Source organism: Neofelis nebulosa, chromosome 2 (assembly GCF_028018385.1).
Source record: "Neofelis nebulosa isolate mNeoNeb1 chromosome 2, mNeoNeb1.pri, whole genome shotgun sequence".
Taxonomy (NCBI): domain Eukaryota; kingdom Metazoa; phylum Chordata; class Mammalia; order Carnivora; family Felidae; genus Neofelis; species Neofelis nebulosa.
This window is the reverse complement of record NC_080783.1, coordinates 9249050-9272472: the sequence shown is the minus strand read 5'-3', so window position 1 is coordinate 9272472 and position 23423 is coordinate 9249050. Positions and strand designations below refer to the sequence as shown.

Below are 23423 nucleotides of genomic sequence, written 5' to 3'. Positions count from 1 at the left end.
TACCTTGGACTTGTCTTCATCGGGTACAAAGGAGCTTAGATAGACTATCCGCCAAAGTCACTAGTTAGGGACTGCTGCCATGAGGGTGAATTCTTCCCAGGATTACTGGTTTACCAAATGCAGCAGGGGGGTGGATCTGGGCGGCCTGAGGGTGGTCCTCCAACAGAGAGAAGCGGATGCTGACTTCTGGGAGGGAAAGCATACAACTAGGGGAAATGGAAAAGAGATACGAGGGGACGTGGGCAGAACATGGGTTCTACCCGCCACACCTCTCATGTGAGCAGATTGGATCCAATTTTATCACTCTCGATTTTATCCACTGTTGCCCACAGTAACCTCCTTCTGGAGGAAGTGAAAACACTCGAAACGAAACATCCTCCTAACCAGCAGCCGGCTGCCAGCTGAAAACAAGTGTGACCAGGTTGGAGGAACAGGGACAGACAGTCTTAGCCAAGCTGATTTCTTTCTCAGAAAAGTAAGTAGTCGATTGCTAAAAGTTTTTACGAAGCTGGCGATGTGTGGGTGTTCACAGGTGTTTAACTGTGTTTTGGAAAATGGAGGATGCATGCTTTTGAGGAAGTAAATGCACTTGGCTTTTCTTCCTCTTTACAAGAATCTCTGACATTTAAATAAATTTAAACTTAAATTTAAATTTAAATTTAAACTTGTCTATTCAAGTTTCAATATAGTTTTTTGTTTTTGTTTTTGTTTTGGAGAGAGGAGGTGGATTAAGGTAATGTAGTTTACTTTTTTTAATTGGATTTATTGGGGTATAATTTACATACAGCAAAAAAAAAATCACCCTTTGAATCCTACAGTTCTTTGAGTTTTTTTTTTTATTTATTCTCTTTTTTTTTTTTTAACGTTTATTTATTTTTGAGACAGAGAGAAACAGAGCATGAACGGGGGAGGGTCAGAGAGAGGGAGACACAGAATCTGAAACAGGCTCCAGGCTCTGAGCTGTCAGCACAGAGCCCGACGCGGGGCTCGAACTCACGGACCGTGAGATCATGACCTGAGCCGAAGTTGGCCGCTCAACCACCTGAGCCACCCAGGCACCCCACAGTTCTTTGAATTTTAACAAATGTTTGCCGTTGTATCATTCAAGACTTAGAACAATTCCATCAAAACAAAAAACTTCCCTTCTGCCTCTCTGTAGTCATCCCTTTCTCCATCCCTAACTCTTGGCAACCATCGATCTGATTTCTGTCTCTACAGTTTCGGCTTTTCCAGAATATGGTGTAAATGGAATTATGCATTTGGTATCTTTTTGGGTTTTGTTTCTTCTGGGGTTTACCCATATTGTGTGTGTCAGTGTGTGTGAGTATAGCTTAACCATTCCTTTCTATTGCTGAATAGTATTCTCGGTATCAACATACCAAGATTTGTTTGTTCACCAGTTAATGGGCATTTGGATTGTTTCCACTTTTTGGCTATTATGCATAATTATGCTATGAACATTTGTGCACAGGTTTTTGTGTGAACGTATGTAGTCATTTCTCTTGGGTAAATACATAGGAGTAGAAAGGCTGGGTCACATGGTAACCGTAGAAACTTTTGAAGAAACTGCCAAACTGTTTTCCAAAGTTGTGCAACCACGAACACTGTCCAATTCCAGATCATTTTCTTCTCCCTGCAAAGAAACTCCATAACCATTAGCAGTTACATCCCGTTCTCTCCTCCCCCTAGACCCTGGTAGCCACTCATCTAATTTATGTCTCTATAGATTTGCCTGTTCTGGACATTTCATGTAAATGGAATCATATAATATGCGGGGTTTTTTGTTTGTTTGTTTCTTTTACTTAACATAATGTATTCGAGATTCATGCCTGTTGGAGCACGTAGCACTCCTTTTTCATGGTTGAATAATATTCCACTCTATGGGTAAACTCCACTTTGTTTATCTACATATCAGTTGATGGACACTTGGGTTGTTTTCACTTTTTGGCTATTATGCACAACGTTGTTCTGAACATTTGTGTACATGTTTTTGTGTGGATGTACGTTTTCATTTTGAGGGTATCTAGCTGGTATGAAATTGGTGGGACATATGGTAATTCTATGTTTGCCTTTTGAGACATTGCCAATTGTTTTCCAAAGTAGCTGCTTCATTTACATTCCCACCGACAGTGTACGAGGGTTCCAGTTTCTCCACATCATCTCCAACACTGGTTTTTGTCTTTCCTTTTGATTTTAGCTCTCCTAGTGGGTATGAAGTGGTATTTCATTGTGGCTTCAATCTATCTTTCCCTAATGCCTAGTGATGATAAGCATCTTTTCATGTCTTCTTGGCAGTTTGTATGTCTTCTTTGGAGACATGTCTATTCAAATACTGGGCTCTTTAAAAAACTGTGTTATCTGTCTTTTCATTATTAAGTTATGAATCCAAAAGTGGGAAAAATTATACACTTTTTATTTGACGGTTTGAGCTTTTTGTGTCCTATATAATATGGACAAAATTGAATACGCTTTTTGAGTATGGAAAAAATTATACACTTTTTATTTGACGGTTTGAGCTTTTTGTGTCCTATATAATCAATATTTGCCTGACCTGAGGTTGTAAAGATTTTTCTCCTATTTTGTTTTTTTTTCCCTAAAAGCTGTATAGTTGTTGGTTTTACATTCGGGTCTATGATCCATTCAAGTTGAATTTTGTATATGATTCAAAGTACACATCAAGGTTCATCTTTAAAAATATATAAATATAAATGAAAAAATATAATTATTTTAGCACTATTTGTTGAAAATATTCTCCATTGACTGTTGATTTACCATGACATCTTTTTCTAGACACTATCATTGGTACAGGTCTCTCCATAACCAATATCACAGTGTCTTAGTTAATGTAGCTCTTATGGCAAATCTTAAAATTCGGTTGTGTTATTCCTCCAACTTTGTTCTTCTTTATCCAAGTTGTTTTATGTATTCTAGGTCCTTTGTTTCTATGTACAAATTTTAGAATCAGCTTGTTAATTTCTTTTTTCTTTTTTTTTTTTTCTAAAGCCTCCTAGGGTTTTGCATTGAATGTCTAGATCGGTTTGGAGAGAACTGACAATTTAACAATATTGAGTTTTCTGATTTATGCGTATCTCTTTGAAGAGATAATGTTTGGAAAGTCTCATTGTTTTGCTCAGTTCCTATATGTTTATTGCTCACGACTGACAATTAGTCTAAGTCCAAAGTGACCGTACCCCTCTTCTTGCCAAGGTTGGTTCAGGAATGGGCTTGTGACTCAGTTCTGGCCAATAGGCCGGAGGAAGAGTTCTGGGAAAGATACTTCTGTCCTAAGAAGACTCCGGAAGAGAGGCCCTTTTCTTTCTCTGCATGTTGTAATGTCTAGATATGACAGCAGGAATTGTTGCGGTCATCTGTGAGGGGAATCAGAACGAGGGCAAACAGTCAGCCTGCAGAAGATGACAAATCGAAAAGACAGAGAGGCCCTAGACCTTGATGATCGCGCGAAGCCACGGAAATAATCATCCTTGGAGCCTACACGACCTTCCTTGTTATAGGAGAAAAAGATTTGCATGACAGCTCGAGTCCGTAAGAGTTGGGGTTTTCTGTTATGTGTAGCAGGAATCATCTTATCTAACATGTCCAGTCTTATCAGCTGCAACACATTCCTGAAAAATCACAGGCTATAGATTTTCCACTTAAAAATATTTTTAGTTTATGTTCCCACTGTTTATTTAAAATGTGCACATTGTTTTTTATTTATTTTTATTTTTATGTATTAAAATTTTTTTTAATGTTTACTTATTTTTGAAAGACAGAGACAGAGTGTGAGTAGGGGAAGGGCAGAGAGAGAGAGAGAGAGAGAGAGAGAGAGACCCAATTCAAAGCAGGCTCCAGGCTCCCAGCTGTCAACACAGAGCCCGATGTGGGGCTCGAACTCCCAAGCCGTGAGATCATGACCTCAGCCAAAGTCAGATGCTTAACTGACCGAGCCACCCAGGGGCCCCTGCATGTTGCTTTTTTAAAATTTACGAATTCAATATATGAATTTAGTCTCATTGTAAAGATACAAACTATACACACCTGATTAATATAAAAAGCCAAAGTTTTCCTCCAGCCTTCCCTTTCCCCCAAGCTAACCCAATACCCTTTCTGGAAAATAACCATTATTGTCAATGTGTTGTGCATCCTTCTGGATCTTTTTCTATGAGTGAAAGGGACATATATCAGTATATGTTAAAAACATAACTTATTTGGATATTTAGAGGCACAGGTGAATGAATATTTAAATTTACAAGGGCTTTTTATTTTTTTTTTTTTATTTATTTTTTTTATTTTTGGGACAGAGAGAGACAGAGCATGAACGGGGGAGGGGCAGAGAGAGAGGGAGACACAGAATCGGAAACAGGCTCCAGGCTCCGAGCCATCAGCCCAGAGCCCGACGCGGGGCTCGAACTCACGGACCGCGAGATCGTGACCTGGCTGAAGTCGGACGCTTAACCGACTGCGCCACCCAGGCGCCCCTACAAGGGCTTTTTAAAAAAAAACAGAAGAACTTTTGCCTTAGGTGTATTGAAATTATTCTAAATATTTTTCCTTTTATGGGAAAAACCTATTGAGATACGCATTATATATTATAGCTCACAATCCACTAGAGAGTCCTGCAATAATTTTCTGGCAACCTTTAAAAAAAGATAAAAATGTTTATCTGAAAAGAAATATACTGATGCCATTGAATGCTGGTTGATGGTAGTTATAAAGTACACACTCACCGTGGACGACACAGCCAGTGTTGTTAAAATTACACTCTTCCACCTGTTGTGATGCTTGTTCTGTTGCCTCCAGTACACTTTTCTTCCACCCGTAAAGTCTAGGGCTGTGACTTTAAGTGAAGGGGCTAGTAAAAAAAAAAAAAAAGTGTTTCACCATGTTGGATAATATGACTGCATGAGTAAGAGCTACCTGGACTAAAAAACTAAAGTCAATATTAAAAGAAATGTTCAGGGGCGCCTGGGTGGCTCAGTCGGTTAAGCGTCCGACTTTGGCTCAGGACACGATCTCGCGGTCCGTGAGTTCGAGCCCCGCATCGGGCTCTGGGCTGATGGCTCAGAGCCTGGAGCCTGCTTCCGATTCTGTGTCTCCCTCTCTCTCTGCCCCTCCCCCGTTCATGCTCTGTCTCTCTCTGTCTCAAAAATAAACATTAAAAAAAAAAATTAAAAAAAAAAAGAAATGTTCATTATTTCCTCCCAAACTCCTGCAATCCCATTCCCTGAATTAATTAACATTAATAATTTTCTTTATCTTCTTTTATGCTGGTGTGTGTGTGTGTGTGTGCTGGGATGTGTGTGTGCGTGTAGAATGGAGTCATATGTTACTCTTTAAGTTAGATACAGGTTTGAATCCGTGATAAAGCCCCAAAATAACAGTGGCTCTCACAGGAGAGAAGTTTATTTCTTGCTCATGAAAGAGTCCAGTTATAAGCAGTCTAGGAGGTATGGACTTATCACAGTGTCAGTGACACAGGGTCCTTCTGGCTTGTGCTGTCATCCCCAGGTATCTTGCTCATCTACAAGATTACCACCATTTCTTCACTCCCACCCAAGGAGGGAGTGAAAATCCAGGGGAAGGCATTTCCCTTTATTTTTTTAAATTTTTTTTTTCAACGTTTTTTATTTATTTTTGGGACAGAGAGAGACAAAGCATGAACGGGGGAGGGGCAGAGAGAGGGAGACACAGAATCCGAAACAGGCTCCAGGCTCCCAGCTGTCAGCACAGAGCCCGACGCGGGGCTCGAACTCACGGACCGCGAGATCGTGACCTGGCTGAAGTCGGCCGCTTAACCGACTGCGCCACCCAGGCGCCCCGGCATTTCCCTTTAAAGAGCACAACCAGGGAGTTGCACATAACCGCTCTCATCCCACTGGCTATCATTTAATCACAAACCACATCTCACTGCAGGGGAGGCCGGGGAGAAGTAGTCAGGGGTGGAAGGGTCCAGACAACTCCAGGCTGCCTCCCTACGGCTCAGTCTCGGGCGTCCCGAGCATTGGTTTGTTGCTGCTGTGACTTCTCTGGTTAGAGAATGACACAGAAAGGGCAGGAAAAAAGTAAAATGAAAAGATTGATCGACTTAATTAAAATTTAAAACTTCAGAACGGTGAAAAGTACTGTGTGCAAATTAAAGGGCACGTGGCGGCGTGCCGTGAAAATGATTCGCAACATGTATAATACGCAGGTGCCAGGTGCGTAATAATCTTACATATTAACAACTGTTGCAAATCTGTAAGAAGTCAGTGCCTCAATTAAAAATGGGCAAAGGATGCCAGTGGCAAGTTAGAAAAAGAGAACTACAACAAGCAAATAGATATATGAAAAATAAACATTATAAGCATGGTATATGATTTTTAAGTGCAAATTAAGCAACAAAGGGTATGCACCATTTAACACATAGATAGGGACTACTTGTGTTGAAACTTTATATGTGTTGAAACTTTATATATGAGTTCCTTTATATGTGTTGAAACTTTATATGTGTTGAAACTTTGTATACGAGTTCCTGGCTGGGAGGAGGAAGAGAGGCTTTTTGAGCATTCTTGTGGTCTGTTGCTTGGGATATAATTGAAATAAATCTTTGGGAGGGCCTTTTGGCAATATGAATCAAAACCCTTGAAAAAATACATACTTTGACTCAGACATTCTACAGTAGAAATGCGTCCTAAGGAAAACGTATGTTCTCTAATATTTAGAAAACTCGACACAGAATTGTTTACAAAATATAGAAAAATCCAGAAACAATGTAAAATGCCCCTCAAAAAGGAATTGGAGAAGTAATTTAATGTCTGTCCATATAATGGACTACTCTGATGAAATTAACAATTTTGTAAAAGTATATTTATCGTAAAAAAGGAGAGGTGGTTATTATGTATTTTTAGGCAGGAAAGCATAAACAATGTGTACAAGACGGCCCCATTTTAATAAAAGTATCTACATGAGTCATTTAGGATGCAACTCATAAGCAATAGAAAATTCACTTTAAACTCACTTCAACAAGCAAATTTATTTGTTCATGAAAGTAGAAACTCCAGAAGTAAGATAGATTTTAATGTCAGCTGAATTTAGCAGCTCAGAAAGCTCCTTAAAAACCCAATTTCTTTTTATATCTCTTTTTTGCCTTCTGTAGAGCCTGCTTCGGCTGAAAGTTGGTTTGTGTCACGGAGGCAAGCTGGCCTCCAACAGCTTCCGGTTGTCCAACTGCAGAGAAGGGAGTGTTTCTCCCCAGGTCTCTAGCGGGAGCCCTAGGCTTCCTTCTGACTGGACCACCCTGATTGTGTGGCATTTCCAGAGGAATGCTTTGTATTGATTGGCTTAGGTCTGGATTGGGTACTGGTTCCTAAAACAAACACTGTTGGCAAGAGCATAAGATTATTGTAATTTAGTTTAGCCAAATCAGTCTCTATAATGGAGGTAGACATGGGGTAAATCCCAACAAATCTGCATGGATATTCTACAATGGTGTGAAGTGGAATGGAAAAGCTCACCCTCAGCGCAGAAAACAGCCTGGAAGGATGTATACCAACGGCAGTTATCTTCAAGTGGAATTATGGGGGATTTTCATTTTTCTTATTTATGCCTGTTATTTTACACTTTTTCTTTTTTTTTTTTTTTGCTAATTTTACATTTTTGACAACAAACATATTACTTGAAAAAGTTTAAAAAGAAACGAAGGCTATAAATATGAGAAAAAGTTGGTGTATAACACTTGCGATGTAATTAACAGATTGAGAGACTTAAAGCAGACATGTTGGCAAACAGGAAATCTGAATTTTCAGAACGGCACCAACTGTGCCTTGGAGAAGCTTCTGACTGCCTTTCTCTTGCCTCTGTAGGAAACTGTGGTCATTTCTATAGCTGTACCATGAGATTTTTGAAGGCTAGCCTGGCTTAAAACTATTGGTTCCAGCGGCTTGGGTCTTTCCCTCGTGGTGGGGTGACGAAACTTTTTAGCTCTCTCTAGAGACATTGTCACTTGCCAGCTTGAAACACCATGAAGTGGGTCCCAACTCCAGAAGGGGTGCAGAAGGGGAAGCACTGGCCTCAGGTTCCTGTATTTCTTTCTTGGACAGAAGGAGCAGGGTGTTCTTTCAAGAAGTGGCTAGCACAGGGGCGCCTGGGTGGCGCAGTCGGTTAAGCGTCCGACTTCAGCCAGGTCACGATCTCGCGGTCCGTGAGTTCGAGCCCCGCGTCAGGCTCTGGGCTGATGGCTCGGAGCCTGGAGCCTGTTTCCGATTCTGTGTCTCCCTCTCTCTCTGCCCCTGCCCCGTTCATGCTTTGTCTCTCTCTGTCCCAAAAATAAATAAAAAACGTTGAAAAAAAAAAAAAATTAAAAAAAAAAAAAGAAGTGGCTAGCACAAAAGTCCCCGCTTCCTCTGAGAGCCCGCAGCTCTCGGGAATCACAGTGTGAAACTGGCTGTGGTCCCAGGGAAGGGGCTCTGGGTCTGAAGGCTCAGGAGCCTGGGAGAATGTGAAGTGAGGCACTTCCCTTGACTCACTTCTGTTAGATGCTGGGTATTGGGGGTTCTTCCCAGGATTCATGGAGAAACTCCTGCTACTCTTCCACATACTTTTTTCCTGGAGAAGAGAACTCAGTTTCCCACTGGCAGAAAAGACTTCCACTCGTAATGTAAGGTGAGGAGTTCTCATGTCTGGGCATCTCGTTTCTCGCTTTTATTTCTGCTTGGCATTGACCCTCAGCTCTGCATTTTCGGAAACTTGATTTTATCTGCACATGCCATTCTGGAATTATCCCATTGTGATGATAAGCAATACACTGGCATTTTGGTTTCATGATGAGAACTAAGCCCATAGGATGCAAATGCTCCAGTTTGAGTGGTCGAGGCACCCTGGTCTCAGTAGGAGAATACCTGTGGGTGAAGAAATGAGGCCTGAAAGTGGATATTAGGGGGTCTTAAGGCGCCATTCTGTGTTTCTCCTAGTGATGTCATTTAACCTCCACCAGAATGTAAATGTCACCAAGGAAGGACCTTGTCTGTCTTCTTCAAATTTGCATCCACGTCATCTAGAACAGTTGAAGGTACTCAACTGGCTGTTGAGTACTAAGAGGCTGGCTAGCTGTATGGATGAATGTTTCTTTCTTTCTGGAGTCACTGTCCCATGAGAAGTTTTCCTTGACTCTTTTAGGAAGATTAGACTCCCTCGTCTGGTTTCCATGGCACTTGGAATTAAGCACTTAAATTACAGAATCGAAACTATTTGCTTGCTCATCTATCTTCCCTAAAAGATTGCGGGCTCCACAAATGCAGGGATCCTGCCTTATTTTTCCATTTAACTAACTATAGATACTTCAGAGTACTCTAGCACATAGCAGAATAAAATAATAACACTGTGGCAACCTCATGAGTATCTCTCAGCTTATGGGATATGCTTATTAAGTAGATCAGGATATTGCATTACTCGGGACCCCTTTGCTTTTTCAGTGGTGATGCATTATTAACTTCTTGCTCTTCGCTTTTCATTGCTTCCAAGGGAACAAACATCCTTCTATTTTCAGCTGCTATTTCAATTCCTTTCTGTTGAACCTACAAATACACTGAATGGTTTCCATAGATTACATTTCCAGGATCAAACTAGTCACCTCCTGATGTGGTACAAAGAGGCACCTTAACCTCACAAGCAAACCATCTCTAAGTCTTAAAATAGCATGCATTAATACCATCTAGAGACAGCGCATCCCTCTTTGGTTATATGGATTCTTACTTCTCTGCTCACACAAAATAAAGTCCCCAAACTGGTCCCCACTCACTTTTGGCTCATCCCTTTTATCACCCATGGTCCTCTGTCTGGAGACTGCACTTCCTCTCATTAGTGCACTTGCCTTCTGACCAGGTCACATTTCCTTTGGGGTCAGGTGGGGGTTTGCATGGTACTACTCTGACAACTCTGGAAGAGCAAATGTCCTCATGCGGCTCCAGTCCTGGATCGTCCAGAAATAATATTCAATGTTTTGAGACCACACATTTAGGAAGTCAAAACATAGACTAAATGGCAACCACACATTTAAGATCAGGGTAGGCTGAAAGTCTGAAACGGGGTAGGTGCTCAGGTTAGGTGAAATTGGCGATAACCAGAGACTCATGATATAAGCCTGATTCATGGACTTTGCTACAGCCAAGGGTTCCATATCTGCTGTTAGTTTGCGGGAGGCTGAGCTCATGGATGTGGATGGTTTAAGCGGCCAAGGAGGTGGTGAAAAAGAAGGCAGGAAATTTATAGTTCTTTGGGAAGGTTCTTGGCGTAGGGGAGCAAATCTCAAAGGCCAGAATGACACAGATGTACATTTGTGGGGTACACACCACTGGGATATGTACATCAGCCATTGCTCTCCTATCTAAAGCCCACCCTCATCTCCCAGGAGGCCTTGCATCCTGTGCTTGTGTTGTCGCCTGGATCCATCCAGTTGTACACTGAGAATCCCTGTGGTGACCGGTCATTATTCTTTGAGGGGGCAGCTTCATTATATGTCTGCATTCTGTTGGCTTTGAAAGTCATTTGGGTCAAAACCAGAAGTTGGCCAGTATGTAGGCCTAGCTATCTATACCTCTCAAACACACCTTTCCTTAAATTCGATCATTTCATGGCTGTTTGCCTTCTGCGTGCATCATTGACAAGTCAGCCTTTATCATTGGTCCCCATTGCCTATCCACAGTGCCAGCCTTTTTTGCCCAGTTGTGGTTTTCTAGAGGGCTTCTTTATCCTGTCTTCCTCCGTCAGCCTTACTAAACGTTCTGGTATTCTTGCTCTTTCCAGTGAGCTCCTCCTGCTAGCCCCATGTCTCTACCGTCCGGGATTCATCTCATCATTTCCTGCCCTGGTTTTTCATGCAAGAAAAAGAATACCTTCCCCAGATCCTCTTCTTGGGAAAAGGAGAAGAAAAACACACATCTGTCCAACCAAAGGTTTGTGGGTTTTCATAAGTTTTCTCCAATTCAAAATGTGTGAAATTGATCTATGTTTTTGCCATCTCTCTCAAACACTACACCAGTGTGCATACCTGCTCTTACTTCCAAACTCGTGAAGTAAATCTCTTGAGGACAAAGACCATATCTCGTTCTTCTCTGCAAGCTCAGCATTTAGCACAGTGCCTGTTACAAGGTGGGTGCACAATACATGTTTATTGAATGAATGAATGAGTGAGTGAACACATAAGTGGAGAAAATGGGACATGGGTGTGAATTTTAAAATTCAAATTATAAATTTTTTTGATCATTCAAAAGTGGTTGAATGATAACATAGCTGGGGTTTTTGACATTAATAGTTTTCTTTGTCACCAATACTTAGAATGTAATTCCTGTTGAAAAATACAAAATATAATTACAGATCATGTTTGAAAAATAACACTGATAACAATGATGTTTCTTTACTTGGGAATAAGTCTTTTGAATAAACAGATCAATATAGTGGTCATATTTTAAGATTATCACAAGGATAAATATTGAAATAGCCATTTGCTCTATAATAAATATGATTCAAAATTCTATGCCACTCCTAAAAGGCAAATATAAATGCTAGTGAAAATAAGCAAGAGCATTAATAACTTGGGATAAGTGGACTTTAATACGGAAAAATGCAAGTCCATTCATATGGTAATAGATTTCACTGTGACCGTGGGCTTATATCCCTGCCAAAGAAACTCTGTAAATATACACGCTTCTGAAATCCGAGAGAAATCAATTATATAATAATTAAGTAAAAGATAAAGTTAATAACTATGTGCTAAGTAAAAGTTTTCAGAGAAGGCCATGGTTAAGGCATTCCACGGGTTTTACTTTCAATTATTTAAATCATAGTTTTCAGGTCTAGAGAGTCGACTTTGTATGACATATATAATCAAGCATAATATATATTTTACTCAAAGATACCTAATACAGGTAAGAGAATTTGACGAGTAATGTATATTATATGTGGATTTCAAAACTAAGGGAGTTCTTTTCATCAGTGAAACAAATCATAGCATGTAAAAAAGGCTAGTAAGAATAGCTATAATACAATTGGACCTTAGTTGGGGGAAATAGGATTAAACCTGACAGAAAGTTTACAGCAATCCCCAATGTTGAGTCAGAGAGAGAAAGCCAAAGAGCTTCACGGAATCTGCTGATTCCAGCTTTGCCGAGATCATACCAAGAAAACATCTGCTTTATGGCTACAGCCAGGTGTGGTCTGTTGAGGCAGAAAGGGTATGTCCTGACGCTTGGGATGGGCCAACTCTTTGTGCAACGAAACAAACCCATTGGCTGTGGTGTGGAGGATTGCCTACCAGCAGAACACAAAATTCACTATCTCGGCAGCTATTGTTGATTTGTAAGCTTTCATAATGTTGAAGTGATACGCAGGTAATTAATTCTTGAATAGCTTAGTAATTTCAATAATCCAACAGTAAAATAGCTTCAGTGGGTTTCAAAACTAAATCCAACTCGATAGAGATAAACCAACAGACCGAAGACAAAATCCTCTCAGAGTCTGGGAAATGGTATCAGCAGTGAATCACATGCTTAGCAACATACAGATTACTGTTTGCTTTTTGTGGTTTATAGACATCATACTGACCTTTGGCATCTGGAGAGATAGGGAGGAAGGGAGAAAAATACCGTCTGCTTACTGCCTGCCCGGTTACCGTCAGGGGCTCAGGACCACGGAAGCTCCATGGTGTCGGACACCTGGCGTGTTTTAGTTACTGTGCTGTCTCCACCGATTAGATCCGTGTTGGTGGGCCCACATAGACGGGTTTACCCTGCTACCTGAAAGCCCAGTGTTCCTATGAAACCTTTCGTAAACCAGAACGACATCAAGCGAAGAAGCGATTACCATTAATTTATATGGAGAAACTTGTAAGCGTTCCCAAACCCCCAAATTACCTCTCATAGACTTTTCTGATACCACAGGACACATCTTCCTAATGGATACACAAAATAAATCGAGGTAAAACTCATAGACACAGCTCAAAACTCTGGCAGCCTGAAGACGAGATGCTGAGCACGGTTCCGGGGAAGCAGGTGGTGGGGCTGCTCTCGCTGCTCGGGACGCGTGCTGCCTCTATCGTGGCTCCCTGCAAAACACATGCGGGATGCTATGGTGGCTTTTTGCCTTTTTTTTTTTTTTTTTTTTTTTTTGTAAAAACAAAAATCCTCTTTATTTCTTGCAGTTAGTAAAAACAGAAACTGACGTAGATCTTTCTCAAAAGCAAAGTGGTGAAACACAACCTTTCGAAAGGTGGATGATACCTATAGCTGGAATTCACCAACTGATAGAATAGATGTCTGCCAGCTGGGACTGCCACTTTTGTTCTTGGTTAGTCCCCTGCCAATGCAGAGGGCTCCTTCCAAGCAGAGTTGAATGGCTCTGCTTTTAGCCAGTGGACCATAATTTTGTATAAACTCATTACTTAAGTTTATATTAAGATTCACGGAAAATGTCGTTACATGTGATCTTCTTAGAGTTAGTAATGCACAATCCTTTTCTGAAATCCTAGAATGGCTCCTATGTCTATTTCTATCTGCAGATATATATGGGACAGCAAAATGTGTCCTTAAATTGTGTCCTTTTTGTTATCACGGTGACTGTAATGTTAGATCACACACTTACTATTATTTAGGTTATAAAAATGAAAAGTGCTTCGTCACCATTCTTATGAGCTACCTTCTTTTCAATACTTCATTATTTAATATTTATTTATATTCCAGGTTTTGGGGAATTTTTTTCACCCTATCCTTGTTTGTGAGCAGCCTGGTGTTTCAAAAATCTCAAGTAAACATGTGTGTGCACGTTGTTTTGCAAGATGTGTTTTTACACATTAAATAGTTTAGAAAAGGCCAAGTTTCTATTAAAGCCAGGTGGCAGATCGCTGGATTAATGAATCCTGTGAGTACTTCAAAGAATATCTGTGCATCAAAATTGTGGTCAGAACAAAACTGGGGAGGGAAGCTAGAGAATTTCCCTTTATATATGAAAAGGCAAGTTCAAAGTTAAAAAGTTAACTGCCTAGAAAAGCACTCAGAAAAATGTGTGATTTCTCTGCCTTCAGAGGTCACAGGATACACCTTCAGAGGCTTTGTGATTTCATCCAGTTCCCACGTCACCTCCAGAGCTGTTCTCAGATGATTAACAGTCATAGCTAATATTTACTAAGTGCTTGTCCTCGACGTTGAGTGACTGGTGCTCAGTAGACACCGGTCTCCTCCCTTCCTTCCTGCCCGCTTTGAGGAGAATAACAGTGGAGATCACCAAAGCTTCCCAGACTGGAGTGGTGTTTTTCAAATACCAGAGAAGTAAGGCCACAATTAGAGCAAAGGGGAAGACTAAATGTTTAACGTGGGGAGGGCGTGTCTGTCGTGGGAGAGGAGAAGTTCTGATCATCCGGGGAGGGTTCTAAGAGCTATTCTGGAAGTATCCACTTCATCTTATTGGCCTTCTGCCAGCAGCTACAGAGCACATGAAATGATTCCCGAAGTCTGTTCTCAGCTGATGAGTCCTTTCTGCTGGTGGTAAGTCAGATACTGGCCCTAACCTTGGCGTCCACTGCCTGACTGACCGCGAGGCCCAGGAAGGAACGGCCCTCCTCCCTCTTAGAGGGCATAGGTTCTGGGGGTGGGGAGAGTCTGGAGAGACCCGTGGGAAGACCTTCTCAGCTACCTGGAAATAAGGTGGGAGCCGGGAGCTGCTCTGCCCCGTGGAATCAGTCTATTCGGGCTGCCAAGACAAAATACCGCAGACGGGGTGACTTAAACAACAGAAACTTAATTTCTCACAGATTTGGAGGCTGGGAGTCCAAGATCCAGGTGCTGGCAGGGTTGATTTTCTCTGAGGTCTCTCTCCTTGGATTACAGATGACTATCTTCCCTTGATGCCTCTTTACATGGTCTTTTCTCTGTGCACATGCATCTGGAGGCTCTCTGGGTTTCCTAATCTCCTTTTCTTTTCTTTTCTTTTCTTTTCTTTTCTTTTCTTTTCTTTTCTTTTCTTTTCTTTTCTTTCTAAATTTATTTATTTTGGGGGAGAGCGCAAGTAGGGAAGGGGCACAGAGAGGGGGACAGAGGATCCGAAGCAGGCTCTGTGCTGACAGCAGTGAGCCCGATGTGGGACTCGAACCCACGGACCTCGAGATCATGACCTGAACCGAAGTCAGATGGATGCTCAACCTACTGAGCCACCCAGTCCCCTAATCTCCTTTTCTTACAAGGACACAAAGGCACCAATCAGATGAAATCACAGCCCAGCCTCCCGCCCTCATTCTAACGTAATTCCCTCTTTAAAGACCCAGTCTCCAGATGCAGATACTGGAGGTTCTGGAGGTTAGGGCTTCGACATATGAACTTGAGTGGGACACAATTCGGATCACAACACCTGCTAAGTTTTCCTTTTTTTTCTTTTTACAAAAGAATTCAACCCACCCGCACCAGTACTGTTAGGAAAAACCTTAACAAACGACATTAACAAAATGTCATCTCAGAAATCAGGAGAATTGGGTTTGAAGCCAGATTTCACCATTAACCGGCAACTCCCTGAGAGGTGTGTGGAGCCCCTCACAACTTTTCTGTATGTGGAGTCTTTCCCTGATGTGGGGAGCGGGGTCCGGGCGGGAGGGGAACACCTGGCCCAGTGGCTTAGAGATCACACCTGCAGGGGGACTGCCTGCTCCAAGCTCCAGTGTCCCTGTTACCAGCTAATTAACCCTGGCCGAGTTCCCTCCTGCCTCTATCTCTCAGCTTTCTCTTCGGAAAAATGCAAATAATAATTGTGCCACCTTCCTGGGCTGGTGTGCTGATGGAAGGAGGCATCTCTCACCAGAGCCGTCTCGTAGTGAGTGATCAGCGCGAATTAGCCACTGTTCCAGTTTGTGTCATTTCCCGTTCCTTAGCTGTGGGTGTCTATGTGACTGTTCGGGAGGACGTACGTGGCTCTCTCTGGTTGGTCCTAAGTTGGAAGCAGGGACAAAAATCAGGGACGCTGTCCGTGATTAATCGAGTCCTGGCCATTTGGGGCCAGTTGTTACAGAGGCTGTTGATTGGCTGGCTGGACTGTCACAAGAGACAGCAGGTTGCCCCCCCTGGGCTGGTGACTGTGGAGGACGGCTTGGGTTCCTGGCAGGTGGTTGCGGGTTGTGGATCAGAGTTTAATTTTTAAATATGGCCTTATCCGTTGATATATTCCGTCTCTCACCGAGGGCAGCACGTCGTCCTCAGGGGGTTGCCCCGAGCAGCGTTCTTAGGATGAGACCAGCTGCTTCCCTGACGTTCTTAGGTGCCCACGCAGCCCTTCCCCCACGTCTGCTTCCCACAGGATTTTCGCAGGGAGTGGTGGTGCCTGTTTTTTGCGGGGCAGTTGTGGCCAGAATGTAACTCTCTGCTGAAATTTGTTAGCCTCCAGGGTTGTCTTTCAGAGCTGAAGCCAAAGGAACATTTGGGGCCAGAAGAAAACAGGTATTCCCATTTTACGATTTCGGAAGAAAAACGCTCTAGGAATTATCCATAAGTGGAGGTCGTGCGTATAGATGAGGATTTATTACATGGGTTTTGTTGCCATGAGCTCTTGATATGCAAATATACCTCTGCGACGGAATATGAACTTGGAGACTGGGAGCGTCTGTCTGGCTGCATGATCCTGAATAAATTACTCATCTTTCTGAGCTCTCATAAATAAATTAAAGGCAATAAAACTTGCCCTCGTTGATTTTGCAGATTTGCAATGTTCCTGTCTATAAAAAGAGTTTTAAGCCACCTGCTGTCATAGCAGCGTCTTCACTGTGCACATTTGTCCTTTGCCGGGCTCCTGCTCGTCAGAGCTCCTATAAGACACCACTATGCAAGCAAGGGTGGGCATCCCATGTTGCCTCTTAACCTGTGGCATGTGCTACTTCTAATTCTGATCATGCAAGTCTCCTCGTTGCCTACGAAGTGAAGTTTAACCTTCGGAAAGGTATCGAGGCCCTTGAAAACTGGTCCTGGACTTTGTCCTCTGAATAAGCCTCCACTCCACCAAATTCAATCTGCTCATGGTTCCCACCTTGGCTTTTGCTGCTTTCTGTTGGCTACAATCTGCACTTCTCCTCGTCTCTATCCACCTTTGCCCCTGCTTTGCTCTAGTTTTCAACCTGGAAAGGCTGGATTCAAGTCTCACCTCTTCCAACGAGCTTTCTCTCACTGCCTCTGTGACCCCTTCTATTCTGAACAACGTCCCCCTGCTCCCCCCCACCCCCACCCCCACAAGAGACACCCAACCTCCTTCCTCAGTTGGCAAATGAGTGAAACGACACATGATGTTTCTGGTTATGACTACCCAGTTATATTGTATTCTGCCTCTTGCCCTGGGTGAGAAGCTTCTGTATGTCAGCGCCTGTGTTTTACCACCTGTAACCTCACTGTTTTCCATTGTATTGGATATTCATTGTATGTTTTGATGCACAAGGAAGATTGTGGAGCATAATGATGTGACATCGTGCCGTGTTGATCAGAGTGTTAAACGTATTAGAAAACTACAGAGACTAGTTCTTGCTTGCTCTCAATAGTAAATAGTTCCCTGAAACCGTATCAGATCTGGAGGGAGAGGGGTTTATTATAGCTGCAGCTACAGTCATTCAGGTGGAAAAAAGGAGGTTGTAAAATTTTTTTTCCAAAGGAAGTACAATGAGAGTCACTCAGGCTCTGTGTAGGGTTTCAAGTCTTAGAACACAGCTAGGTCAAGTCCCGCCCGTTGCTATTGGGGAGGTGCTATCAGATGAACTAGACAGGTGTGCAGGGGCCGATGGGGGGCAATGCAGGTGCAAGGTAGTCCTGGTGGGCAGAAATGAGGAATCCAACAGGGAAGCTACAGAGAAGACGAGGATTCTGGGCAGAATGAGGGGTGAGAGCAAGATTGAATAAAGGGGGGCCGGTTATAGCCCATTAGCTAGGTCAAACCAGGTAACAATGCGCCCAGGAGTGGGCATTGTTGGGAGGCCCAGGCAGACCATAGAAGAGCCTGGCAGGAGTGACCCCCCCTAATACTGGGACTCGGAGGCTGGGTTTTAGATCCTGGGAGGGGTCTAGACCTGTCCTAGAGAGCTGGTGATTCTATTCAAGGCTCAGCCATGGGGAATCAGATGAGGACATTCTGCATCGAGGACAGGGCCAATCTTGTCTCAAAAATAAGGAAAAGTCCCAGATAAGAGTTGGCTGCTGTGGATATGAGTGAAGATGACCTTGTGGACAGAGAGAAAGGATGTGGAGTTTGCAATCCTATGTGGCTGTGATGTCAGGAACGAAGGACCAGAGAAGGGAAGTGACTTTAGTGTCCAAAATCCCACTCCTCATTGGCAGCAGACCTAGGTTTAAAGCCCAGTCCTTGTGATTCCGCCTGGTGGGGTAGAGTGTTCTAACTTTGCCCCATCTCCACTGGAGCCCTCGGTGTCCATGGTGGTGTCCTGAGGACAGTTACAGGAATGTGCTCTGGGAGAGAGCGATGAGGAGGCATTTAATGAGGGCAGATATGCATTTTTCTATCGATCGTTGAAGGGTTCTGGTGTAAGATTTTGACCGAAAAAGCTGTAGCTAAAAGAAAGCTTGATGATGAGTTTGACAATGACAATGACCATTTCAATTTCTTTGTATTAAGACATTTTTTTAATGTTTATTTATTTTTGAGAGAGAGAGCACAAGCATGAACGGGGGAGAACCAGAGAGGGACACACACACAGAATCTGAAGCAGGCCCTGGGCTCTGAGCTGTCAACACAGAGCCCGATGTGGGGCTTGAAGTCACAAACTGCGAGATCATGACCTGAGCCGAAGTCCAGTGCTCAACCGACTGAGCTACTCAGGCTCCCCTGACCATTACAATTTCTATTCCCCTCTGGAGAGCCGGGGAGTAGAGAAATAAATGCCTGGAGTTTGGCCGCACGACAATGGCACAAAAATCCATCCCAGCAGGGGAAATTCTCCACAAAGGATGACAACGCAATATGCGAGGGAAAACGGTGCCTTTGGCAGGGATTGCATAAGGAGGCGTGACATCTTAGATTCTCAGCAGCTTGCGGTAGCTGTCTCCATGGCGACGTGCCCTTTAGGAAATCAGTGTAATATACTGTGCCTCCTTAAAGTCCACTTTATATACTTACCACGCGAGGGGCTTATATAAGGGAATGGAAACTCATTTAAGCTAGCTCAAATAATAGAGCGGTGTGTTACATTTTTAGGACCTAAGGACAGAAAATGCAGAGCAACCTCAATGGAATCAGAAATTCAGGAACCCAGGGGCACCTGGGTGGCTTAGTCAGTTAAACGTCCAACTTTGGCTCAGGTCATGATCTCGTTGCTTGGAGTTCAAGCCCCACGTCGGGCTCTCTGCTGTCGGCTCAGAGCTTGGAGCCTTCTTTGCATCGTCAGTCTTCCTCTCTCTCTTCCCCTCCCCCACTTTCTCTCACAACAATAAATAAATAAACATTTAAAGAAAAGAAATTCGGGAGCCCATGCTGTTCTCTTTGTCTTGCGAGGGCCTTTGTAGACTCTCAGGGAACTTGTCCTTCCCTCTGCTCTCCTCTTGCCCCTCACTGTCACTTTCTTCACTCACCCACATTCCATCATTACTGGCAGGCCAATGACATGACATCATACTTGGGCCACATTCTCTGAGAACTTTGCAGTTGGATGTTTAAGAGGCAGACACCAGTGGATTCAGCACCGTCTCCGGAATAATTCTCCCTGCGTCAGATAGTTATCCCTAGTTCCACACAACACTGAGGTGGTGGGGAAGTAAAGAAAGCTAGTAGTGGGGAGGCAACAGTTGGCATCTCTGCCATAGACTTTCAGAGACAGAGATCCGGAAATTCCGGGGTTTCCCAGGCGGTGGCACAGTGCGCTGTTCATTGCTGTGCAGGCTTGAGAAGATTCCATGAGGCTATTACACACATCTTATCATTTCAGTGGCCACAATTCCTCAATAATCCTAAGGTCCCAGCACCTTCTAGGATGGATGGTCTTCCAGCTGAACCACAGAAATGGTATTTCTACAAATGGGGTCCAGTTGGGTTGGTCACACAACATTGACCCGAGAAGAACTCGGAACATGCATTCGACGTTGGATTTCTTTTGAAGTTTATTTATTTATTTTGAGAGAGAGAGGAGAGAGAGAGAGAGAGAGAGAGAGAGAGAGAGAACGCAGGCAACTGGAGGAGGGGTAGAGAGAGAGGGAGAGAGAGAATCCCAAGCAGGCTCTGTGCTGTCAATGCAGAGCCTGATGTGGGGCTTGATCTCACCACGAGATCAGGACCTGAGCTAAAATCAAGAGTCTGACATTTAACCCACTGAGCCGCCCAGGCGCCCTTCTCCCCCAGCCCCCCCTTTTTTTTTAAAGTGACCTTGCATTTGACATGAACTTCCTTGTAGTGGTTGAGAGAATGGGTGCTGGCATTGTACTCTGAAATTCAAATCGTGGCCCCTCTCCCCAATAACTATATGGCCCTGAGTAGGTTACTTAGCCTCCTTAAGTCCGTTTCCCCATTTGCAAAAAAGTGCATAATAAAACCACTCGGGGGAACATAAACCATACCCAAGGGTTAGAACAATATGCTCTAAAAACTGTTTTGATCCCTAGAAAATACTGGGTAAATGTCACCGATGATTGCTATCATTTTTGTTAATATCTTTGTCGTGTCTTATGGACCCAAATGAATTCCAGCCTCTGCGTCAATAGCTTCCTCACATCCTTTACAGCTCTTGCCCTAATCCATTCCCCGGACCTTTGCATGTGCTGTTAACTAGTGCTTGGTGATTAATCAACTGAGTTTTACACTGTTGTGCTTTGTGGCTCCAAGTTGAAAAAGTTCTCACAATCAAAGATGGAAAAGGATGCACAGAGGGTGGAAGCTTAATCTGATTTTCAGCAATTTGCTGAGTACTGAGAGTCCACCTTTCAGACCTTCCTTTTGGATGGTTTGAGTATGTGCCCCTCTCCTGAAATAAAGAGAAGACCCCCACATGATTTCTCTAGTTTCTTTTTTTTTTAATTTTTAAAAATGTTTATTTATTTCTGAGACAGAGAGAGACAGAGGATGAGTGAGAGAGGGGCAGAGAGCGAGGGAAAGACACAGAATCCGAAGCAGGCTCCAGGCTCCGAGCTGTCAGCACAGATGCGGGGCTCGAACTCACGGACCATAAGGTCATGACCCGAGCCGAAGTCGGACGCTCAACCGACTGAGCCACCCAGGCGCCCCTGATTTCTCTAGTTTCTTTGGTTCATGTCCATACATCTAAAATTTTCATCATCCATACCAAAAAACGTGCAATGTGTTCCTTGAGATTTACAAGGTCACAGAGTTGGAAAACCACCCAAGATGCTTCGTGATTCACTCTTTCTGGTGCTTTAATCCCTCAGGAGCCAAGTTGCCCTGAAGATCATGAACTTGTCTTCTGACCACTGCAACATATCGGATTGGCTGAGGCTGGAAGCAACAGTGAAGGCCTCTGTGTATGTGGTGGCCTTCTTCTTTGCCACATTCGTCACCGTCGTCATCATCACAATAGTGTTACAGAATTCGAAGCTGAGGAAAGAGGTCCGATACATCCTCCTGTGCCATCATCTGCTATGCATCTCCTCCTACTGTGGCCTCGGGGTGGTTTTCCAAGGGATGCGGGCTCTGCTGGCCAACAGCCCCGTGCTGGTGTGCTGGGTGGTATTTGGGGTCCAGCTAAGTGTTGGAGAAGGGATCCTCTTTACGCTGGCCTTGATGGCGGTCAACACTTACCTGGCTATTTGCTGGCCTTTGAAATCTCTGTCCTTGGTAGATTCGGTTAAGTACAGGATCTTGGCTGGGTCTTGGGTAATCATTATATTCAAGAATGTTTGCTTATTCCTCATAGAAAGCGCTAACCCCCCTCGAGTTGCCATTTTTAAATCTGAACCCCTGTGCCCTGTGATCTTGAATGGCCCTCCTGCCAGAGCCGTTGGCATGGTTTTCCTTTTCTTTCTTCTGTCCATCATTCTTATAAGTTACTTTCTGATCTACCGAGAAGGCAAACGGGCTGGCCATTTTAATAGATCAAATATCAAAGCAAAAAAAACAGTCCTTATTCATTTAGTGCAGATGAGTTTGCATGTAATACCAATCCTGATATTCATAGGTTTGGGAAAGATGTGTGGGGTGTTTTTCTTTGCTTTAAACCTGGTACTTTTTGGAGTCTTTGCATTTGCACAGTGTCTTAACCCCCTGATCTATGGGCTCTGGAACAGAGAGCTGCAAAGCGGATTATACCACTGGATGTGCTGTCAGCTGTGGTGTGGTCACATTATGAACGACAGAGAGCCAGTTTAATCTGGAACTCAGCCACTTGGAATCAATGACTCTAGCCCTAGCGGACCATCAGCCAGGCTTGAGGACTTGCCTTTTACGCAACCTAAAATTGGTGTCTTGGTTTGATTCTGGAAGCGATAGGAGTAAGTCAGAGCTATTCATCTGGCCTGCAAACTTCGTTGCTGTGTGTGTTGAACTGGCCTCACGGGAATCGTTTTATATCTTTAATTCTAAACCCAGATCAACATTTTTGGCGGCATGCCCTACTGTGTTTCAGTAGTCAGGCAGCTTTTGAGAACGCACTTGTTTTTAGAAATGGAGAAATAGTCCATGGTTGATAGGAAGAGAAGTTTGGCCGTTCCTCTTCTATTAATTAGGGGTAGGCTTCGCTGCATGTAGTAACAAAGCAGAAACCAAATAACAGTGATTTTGTAAAGTTTGAGATCTTTTTCTGATGTAAAAGAAATCTGGAGGTAGACAATGCAGTCTTATATCACAGCTCTGCAAGCAACAGGTTCATTCTGTTCCACTCTGATATGCTTATTATGCTACCTCATGGCCCAAAATGGCTGTTAATGTTCCTGTCATCATGTTCATACTCCAGCCAACAGGAAGGAGTAAGGGGCAAAGGAAGGTCTATACTCTCCTTTTTTGTTTAAAAAAAAATTTCAATGTTTATTTGTTTTTGAGAGAGAGAGAGGGAGAGAGTGAGCAGGGGAGGGGCAGAGAGAGATGGAGACACAGAATCTGAAACAGCCTCCAGGTTTGAGCCGTCAGCACAGAGCCTGACGCAGGGCTCGAACCCATGAACCGTGAGATCATGACCCATGCCAAAATTGGAAGTACAACCGACTGAGCCACCCAGGCACCCCTATACCCTCCTTCTACAGACACTTTTTAGAAGTTACACAAAATACTTTTTCTTCTATCTAACTGGCCAAAATTTACTCATACGCCTATGCCTGGCTTTAAGAGAGAATGGGAATGAATTTTAGCTGGGTAGTAGAGTCCCTGGCTAAACATTGGGGTTCTTGATCCTAAGACAGGAAGGAAGAATGGCTATTAGGAGGCAAAATTATTTCGGGGACCATTTTCCTTTCAGCCAAATAAAGTATAAAGAAAGATAACGGATGGGT

The 23423-nt window shown here is 43.4% G+C and overlaps 1 protein-coding gene across 5 annotated transcripts; it reads left to right on the top strand.

The window, feature by feature from the left end:
* Positions 1–315: 315 nt before the first annotated feature.
* Positions 316–23414, top strand: LOC131496524 (probable G-protein coupled receptor 148). Of its 5 annotated transcripts, none has more exons than XM_058702170.1 (3): positions 316–475; positions 10780–10928; positions 21372–23414. In XM_058702170.1, the coding sequence occupies exons 2-3, from the start codon at positions 10801–10803 to the stop codon at positions 22306–22308; spliced, it is 1065 nt and encodes a 354-aa protein (XP_058558153.1). In that variant the 5' UTR covers positions 316–475; positions 10780–10800; the 3' UTR covers positions 22309–23414. The 5 variants fall into 5 exon arrangements, 4 of the variants coding, with proteins under 4 accessions (XP_058558153.1, XP_058558162.1, XP_058558172.1 ...); XM_058702179.1 differs by lacking the exon at positions 316–475 and adding an exon at positions 8371–8640; XR_009254534.1 differs by lacking the exons at positions 316–475; positions 21372–23414 and adding exons at positions 11015–11124; positions 19195–21365 and having other exon boundaries at positions 10795–10928.
* Positions 23415–23423: the final 9 nt, after the last annotated feature.